This window comes from Sinocyclocheilus grahami, unplaced genomic scaffold (assembly GCF_001515645.1).
Source record: "Sinocyclocheilus grahami isolate Dianchi unplaced genomic scaffold, SAMN03320097.WGS_v1.1 scaffold1006.1, whole genome shotgun sequence".
NCBI classification, from domain to species: Eukaryota; Metazoa; Chordata; class Actinopteri; order Cypriniformes; family Cyprinidae; genus Sinocyclocheilus; species Sinocyclocheilus grahami.
In genome coordinates, this window is record NW_015506185.1 from 670,890 (window position 1) to 678,870 (window position 7,981).

The window sequence follows — 7,981 nt, forward strand, 5'->3', positions numbered from 1 at the left end:
ACACTCTAAAAAATGCTGGGTTGTTTCAACCCAACTTTGGGTCAAAAATGTAATGTAAAAAAAATGGGTTAGCCCATATTTGACCTAAAGTTGGGTTGAAACAACCCAGCATTTTTTAGAGTGCAGAGTTCATCCGGCTGCTTCTGTCTCATCATCACTAAACACCAGTAACTCAGTGCCACTGAAGCCATGCACGCTCATGCATCACACTGCTCCGTGTTTCACGGATGATGCTGTGTGCTTTGATCATGAGCTGCTCCAAGCCTTCTCCAGACTCTTTTCTTCCCGTCGTTCTGGTACAGCTTGATCGTAATTTCAGCCGTCCAAAGAATGATTTTGCAGAAGTCTTTTTTTTTTACTGAAGTCTTGTGGAATACATTAAGACTGATTTTTCATATAGGCTTTATGGACAGATAAGTTGAGAGTGACTCTTGAAGGACCAGCACCACATCCTCTTGGGCTCTTGTACCACTGTCTGAAGAATTTATCTTCCAGAATCTGGCAGTAAGTTGTAGGAGCTCATTTTTAGTCAATCCTGCAAGACAGACTTAACAAAGAGTGAAAAATTTAAGGGGGTCTGAATACTTTCCGTACCCACTGTATATACTGAGGAATTGAGTCATATGATTGACCTAATTAAAGTTGATCGATGAGCTCAGTTTTTCTTATTGTGACATTTCAATATATTTATTTTAGACCTGATGCTGCAGAAAGAGGAAAGCAATGAAGCGGAGGAGAAACATCATGGTTTCACAAGTGGAGAAAACTTCTTTCATTGCACCGAAAATAATCTCTCAGTAAAAAGAATAAAGAAAACAAGCTCTAAAAGTTCTTTCACTTGCCATGAATGTGGAAAGAGTTAAATAAAAAAAATAGGATGCACCAAAATGTAGAATTATCCCCCCCCCCAAAAAAGTCAAAATATTAGCTCAATAAACTTGTGTGACTTTGCAATACCCCAATGTTTGAAGGGATGTATTTTGTTCATGTTGAATTATGGACTAGCGTTAGTATGAAATTAATTAGGCATGGTTAATTATGTTGCACATCTCATACACAATAGTAACAGACATTCAAAAGATAGTAAAAAATATTGTTTTTAAATCACTTCAGAACGAACAAAAGAAAAAGAAGCGCGATCATCAGACATTTAACAGCATGTAAATCAAACGGCCTAATGCTCCCGAATGAAATGTCGACCCAGGAATTGGTTCAGGACTCTGAAGCGTTGGGGTGTTGATGGAGGCAATCTACTCCATCTACAGTATGTTCTGAATTGCATCTAGATATAGTTTTTGACAAAAACATGACAATCTCGTTTTTTTTTGTTCAAAACATTGCTTTTTTTATGAAACTTACCCACATCTAAGTGTTGATAAAAAAAGATGCATGAAGCTAGAATAAAACGGTTTAAATGCAGAGGCTAACCAGGTGGAGTCAGAGAACCAGATAGAGCCAGCTAAGCCAGGAGATGGATCTGGCGAAGACAAAGGAGTCAGGAGACCGTGCTGCATCAATGGGAACGGGGGTCCAGCAAATCCATTACAGTAACTAGGATGGCTGGGGGGATATGTTGGTACTCCGCTCCAGGATATCGATACTCCTTTCTGGGACATGGCTCTAACTCTGGGACAGACTTGTCTTTCTCATCTGGCTCAGGCTCCAGGATGAACTCGGCTGCAGGTACTAGCTTTTAAGGTCAAACTCTCTGCTGGTAGGAGGTCCTATGCAGGTGTGGGCTCTGGTTTTGCGTTCGTGATGGGTGTAGACTCAGGCTCAGGGTTTGAGGCAGACAATTGCTCAGGCTCAGTGTCTGTGGTGTGCAAGTGGCAATCATCATGCACTCCTTGTGAGCACTAGCTCAACAAAATCCTTAAACTTCCCTCGAGGACCATTAACAGACAGGGGATCATTAAGTCCAGTCCAACAATAATGATATGCTATGTTCCAGGAACTCACTGGTGTGGTCCTCGAGGGAGTGACTATCCCGAGTGAGGAGGTGGCAAACGGCTGGAAGTTGCATGCATCTTCTCTAGGTCCTCTGTTCTGTTATGGTAAGGCAGGCGAAGGAAGATGAGAAATCCATTTAACTTAATTTATAAACATCAACAAAGAAGGTAATCAAACATTTACTCTAACTAAGGCACAGGAGAGAAGTTACAGCTTTACAAGAATTAGAAATGACAATACAGGACAATGGACTGAACTACACATAGGGCTTAAATGCACACGGGATAATGAGAAGACAGGTCATCATAATTGGTAACCATAGGAACAAAAACACTAAAGCCTCGTTCAGACTGTCAGCCCAAATCTGAGTTTGTGCATATCCGGATTCGAATCCGATTTGAACAACTGACTGTCCACACAGTGTATCGCAAATGTTCATATCCGATTTGTGTGTCCATAAGCGGTCTTTCGTTTTACAGAATACGAGGCAGCATCAGAATCCCAGAAAGCTGGAATGTGCGGCTTTATTCAGTGCTGCTGTCTCCGCTACTTTCAAAACTCAAAGAGGTACGTATACTAGCAGTATACGGTCTTTTCCCGCTTGACTTGCACTTCACAACGACACAAGCTTCTGCAAAGACGTTCAGCCTGTTTTCTACAAAAAATGTCTGACGTGTTTACATTTTACGTGGCGTGAGGACGTGAAAAAGCTATGCTAAATCCGATCTGACCGGTCAGACTGAAACGGATTTCCAGAAATGCAATTTGAATAGGATTCCAAACCACATATGAATGTAGCTCGAAACGGATTTGCACAAATCGGACAATGCAGTTTTAACTAAACCTGAAAACTTTTTATGTGTTTGGCCAAAAAAAAGTGTTTCAAAGTGCAAGTTAAATCCTATACCGTTATTTAATAAAAGGTATTTAATGCAAGAAAAATGTGTAAGCCAAGTCAGTTTGATTTACAGAGCTTTTCGTGTATAATGGTAGTGTACACTGCTTCAAAGTTTTACAGAAAATACTGAAGAAATATCTACCATAGGTCACCACTGAGCAGTTCCATTTACAGCTTCATAAAAAATGTTATTCGTTATTATACCCACAGTGAGCAAGCCAAGAGCAAGTTCTTCATAAGGTGATAGTAGTAAAGAAAAATTGCCTGGTTTCTTCTAAGGTTAGGAGTAGTTCAAAGGGGTTTCTTTCTAAATTGAGGGCATGTTTAAAGGTGCAGTATTGTAATATTGACAATGTAATATTGGCCGTAGCATTGTTTTTCAGAGAAACAAGTATGTGAATTAGCATGTTTCCTAAATATCTGCAAACATATTGTGCGCTATTGTAATGCTTTAGTCAAAAAATGACATAGAGCACCTTTAAGGACTCTCTTCAAAGTGAGTTTCTACATGACTCTGAAGGATTGCTTGACGACTGAAACTCTTTTCACACAAAGGACACGCGTAAGGCTTCTCTCCAGAGCGACTCTCTACATCACTTGTGCATTTCTTCTCACTTAGGTGGCACGTGAAAAGCTCCTCATCAGCGTGAGTTCTCATGTGCCACGTAAGGCTTCCTTTATGTGTGAAACGCTTTCCACACTGTTGGCACGCGTAAGGCTTCTCTCCGGTGCGGATTCTTTTCTGACTCTCAACATCTGCATTTTTTGGTAATTTCTTCTCGGTTTGACGGCATTGGAAAAGCTCCTCATCAGCGTGAGTTCTCGTGTGCCACGTAAGGCTTCCTTTATGTGTGAAACGCTTTCCACACTGTTGGCACGCGTAAGGCTTCTCTCCGGTGTGGATTCTCAGGTGATCATTAAGGTGTCCTCTATGAATGAAATTCTTTTTGCAGTGATGGCATGTGAATGGCCTGTCTACAATGTGAATTCTTATATGATCGTTAAGGTGCGCTTTTTGAATTAAACTCTGCGCACTTGGATGGCATGCAAGGTTGATGGCAGTGTGAGATCTCAGGTGAACATTCAAGTTTCCTTTCTTACTGAATCTCTCTCCACACTGATGGCACGTGAACGGCCTTTCTCCGGTGTGAATTCTTAGGTGAATGTTAAAGGTTCCTTTCTGACTGAAGCTCTTTCCACACAGATGGCATGTGAACGGCTTCTCTCCGGTGTGAGTTCTCATGTGTTCATTCAGGTGTCCTCTTTGATTGAAACGCTTTCCACATTGATTGCATGAGTAAGGATTGTCGTTAGAGTGAGTTTTCATGTGACACTTAAACTTTTTGTTACATGTGAATCTTTTTCCACACTGGAGGCAAGTTAAAGGGTTCTCTTCGGTGTGAATTCTTCTGTGAATCTGAAGTTTCCTTTTATAGGCGAAACTCTTCCCGCACTCATTGCAATCGAAAAGTCCTTCAGTGTGGATTCTCATATGCCACTTCAGGCTTCCTTTATGCGTGAAACTCTTTCCACACTGATGGCACACGAACGGTTTCTCTCCGGTGTGAATCCTTAAGTGAACATGAAAGTATCCTTTATGACTGAAACTCCTTCCACAGTGAGGGCATGTGAATGGTTTCTCTCCAGTGTGAACCCTTAAGTGATCATTAAGGTGTCCTTTATGAAGGAAACTCTTTCCACACTGATGGCATTTGAAAGGATTCCCTTCAGGGTGCATTCTCATGTAGCGCTTAAGAGTTTCTTCAGTGTGAGTTCTCATGTGCCACGAGAGGCTTGCTTGATGTGTGAAACACTTTCCACAGTGAGTGCATGTGTAAGGCTTCTCTCCGGTGTGAATCCTTAAGTGATCGTTAAGATGCCCTCTATGAATAAACCTCTTTCCACACTGAGGACACACGAAGGGCTTCTCTCCAGTGTGACTCCTCGTGTGAATATTAAGGAGTCCTTTATGATTGAAGCTCTTTTCACATTGGTGGCATGGGAAAGGCCTCTCTCCAGAGTGAGTTTTTACATGATTCTGAAGAGCTAGTTTGCTAGTGAAACTCATTTCACACTCATAACACGAGAAAAGCTTCTCTCCAGCGTGGGTTTTCATGTGAACATTAAGTTGCCCTCTATTTGCGAAACTCTTTCCGCATTGATGGCATGTGAAAGGCCTCCTTCTGGTATGACTTTTAATGGGATCTTTAAGGCGTCCTGCTTGTGAAAGATTTTCAGACTGATAGTCAGTTAAAGGTTTTTCTTCAGCTATAACATTTTCAAGTGTCTGGAAATAGTGGTTGTCCTCAACTTCATACAGTTCTTGGCTTTCCTCTTTCACTTCCATCAGGCCTACAATTAATAACAATAAATTGACAAAAATCAGAAAGGGGGGACCAAAAAAAGTCAAAACGTCAAGCCCAAATAAAAATAGATAGTAAAAGACACCAAGTAACTGTGTGTGTGTTTTATGTTTAGCGTGCAATGTGTTCATTCAGTCATTATCATCACCATCAGTTCTTCAGTGCTGATGCTATGGTCATTTTAGATACATTTTCAAATTGTTTTTTTTTCTGTCAAATTAGTAACATGGACAGTAAATCAAATCACAATATTTAATAAACATGCCAAAAAAATGTATCTTTTAAAATGCATTCCTTTAATTAACTAAACTGTTTTATCAATTGATTTGATTATCACAGTTTTTAGTTCATTTATATTTGTAAGCCACTAGAGAAATGATACACTGTGAAAATGACAATGCGCATGCTAAAAATATCTTAATTTGTGTTGCGAAGATAAACGAAGGTGTTACGGGTTTGGAACGACATGAGGGTGAGTAACTAATGACTGAATTTTCATTTTTGGGTGAACTATCCCTTTAAATGCCTCAATCTGGTGGTGGAATTAAAATGTATCTGCGCCATTTTAAATCATTTTAAGTATATTCATTTCTACTGTGCCTTACAAGATGTCTTGCATACTGTGTATATTATCCTTTGTCTAATTCCTCTAAATAACAATAAAGTAACCAAACTTTTTAGTTGGGAGTATTGTGTGTACTGTGACTATTACAGTACAACTGCAGTGTAAAATAAATGTAATTAATTAATTGACTAATGTGTTTTGTAGTTCAGTTTATGAATGCAAGCATGACTTGTGTGTAAAATCTTTTTTAATTTAGGGCTCCAATCAAATCAGTTAGATTTTTTCACAAATTCTGTGTTTTCCACATTATTTTATTCTGGATTCTGTGTTTTATGACGATGCAAATTCAGCATCAAAAATGGTGTCTAATGGATTCATAAAACAAATGTAAAAAAATCAAGCAAAATGAAATTTAATTTTATATATTTTTGTCCAATAAGGTGCTGTACAACATAATTAGTATGCTGCATAAATTAAAATATGAATGAATAATCTCATATTGCTTAATAATAATAATTAATATTATTTTTACTTTTGTGAATCAATATATTTTTTCATATTATTATTAATTTAAGAAGGGTTGCCATGAAGACCTTTGAGTTTGTGTATTTGATTATTTTTTTTCTTTTCTGTTCTGACGGAAAATGTTTGGTTGTTATTATTATTATTATTTTAGATATAATAACCAACACTTAAATATAAACAATTTAGATTGTGCTAATTATGTCGCTCCAATTCATTGTTGAAATAGGCTATAAATATTTAAACTAGGGCTGTGCAGTATATCGAGTTTGTACAATATTGATACATTTTTTATAAGCCGTTTGGTATGAGGCAATGCTTATATTGATGCGAGCACATCTGAAAAATAGCGGAGGACACAGAGTGAGCTGCTGCGGGGCAAGTGCATAATCCAGTTTGTCCTAAACACGAGTCATGCTTATATTAAAGGCTTAAAAATCACTGGTAAGATATAGTTGTCATGTGTAGTTTGAAGCAGCTGCTCTGAAAGATACATGTGCTGCTGACAGATAGCCTTGCGCTGTTTAATGCGTTTGAGATGTGTCTGAAAGCAAACAGCTGAGAAAGAAAGCTCTTTCAGGAATATTAGACTGCTGTCACTTTAAGAGCTACCGGGTAGCTCTTAAAGTGATTTGTTGGACATTTACATATATACTGTGTTCCTAATAACTTTAAATACATGCATTTACTGTTTCCTTTCAAGTTACATCTGGTGCATTAAACAATCTTTGAATAGTATGCTCTTTGTCTGGCCTAAGACACATTATGAGAAATAATACGCACATTGTATTTAATTGTTTTGAAAACCAACCTATTTGTTCCTCAAGCTCTTCATCTTTGACTCTGCAGGGCTCTGGATCAGTCCAGTCTTCATGCTCCTCTTTAATAAACTCCATGACATGAAGATGTATCTTCTACTTTTCTCAAAGACTTCTGTAGAAAGCAATAGAGATCACAGTTAATAACACACGCGCACATTTACTATCGGCACACAAAGCATCACATTATCACGCTGAATACATTCATTTTACATTAACAGCCAACGCAAAATGAGTACCATGTGGAATGCATTACTTGAAAATAACTCCACAAAAATAGACGTTTTGCACACCTTAAACGCTGAATATCTCGAAACAAAAACCTTTGTCCAACAATGAGAACCATAAAGGGAGGAGTCCCGGCGCCTGCGTAATGACGTCAGAGCGTAGGCAAAATAAAAGACGTCCGTCTAAAGGAGCGTTCCCATTGACAGGCTCGGTCCCTACGCAGTGTGCACTGCTCCCTAAGCACGTGATATCCGCTGAAGTGGACAATAATCGCTCATTCGGAACGCCCTGCAACCTCACCAAACTGAACCAACGCCAGGGTCACGCAGATTATAATATAACGTTCATAAATATTGTAAATGACTACACTATCAAATATAAAATATTTATACTATAAATATACAAAACAAGCATTACCTGTTTTATAAATTATATTGTATATGTTTATTATGTGCTTATATATTTAATTGCCAATTGAAACTATTAATTGATTAGTAGCAGATCTGAAGCTCTATTGTAACGGTCATGCAATAAGAAAATTAACTTTTATTTGTTGAACTAAGTGTACATGTGTTTTTAATCCATGAATAGAGGTCTCATCTCCTGGCGCTTTCTTTACGCGCAACACTCCTGAGGT

General features: G+C 38.5%; 1 protein-coding gene across 2 annotated transcripts; it reads right to left on the reverse strand.

Moving 5' to 3' along the window:
- Window positions 1-702: 702 nt before the first annotated feature.
- On the reverse strand, window positions 703-7,479 carry LOC107565506 (gastrula zinc finger protein XlCGF57.1-like). Of its 2 annotated transcripts, none has more exons than XM_016250746.1 (3): window positions 7,410-7,479; window positions 7,110-7,231; window positions 703-5,200 (listed from the first exon to the last, which is right to left on the reverse strand). In XM_016250746.1, the coding sequence occupies exons 2-3, from the start codon at window positions 7,192-7,194 to the stop codon at window positions 3,327-3,329; spliced, it is 1,959 nt and encodes a 652-aa protein (XP_016106232.1). In that variant the 5' UTR covers window positions 7,195-7,231; window positions 7,410-7,479; the 3' UTR covers window positions 703-3,326. The 2 variants fall into 2 exon arrangements, with proteins under 2 accessions (XP_016106232.1, XP_016106233.1); XM_016250747.1 differs by having other exon boundaries at window positions 7,356-7,427.
- Window positions 7,480-7,981: the final 502 nt, after the last annotated feature.

What these genes read in the sequence shown, in the direction of transcription:
- LOC107565506 (XM_016250746.1), bottom strand. Translation starts at nt 7,194, where the DNA reads ATGGAGTTTATTAAAGAGGAGCATGAAGACTGGACTGATCCAGAGCCC. An exon ending in AGAGCTTGAGGAACAAATAG is followed by an intron (nt 5,201 to 7,109) that starts GTTGGTTTTCAA and finishes TATTAATTGTAG; the next exon opens with GCCTGATGGAAGTGAAAGAG.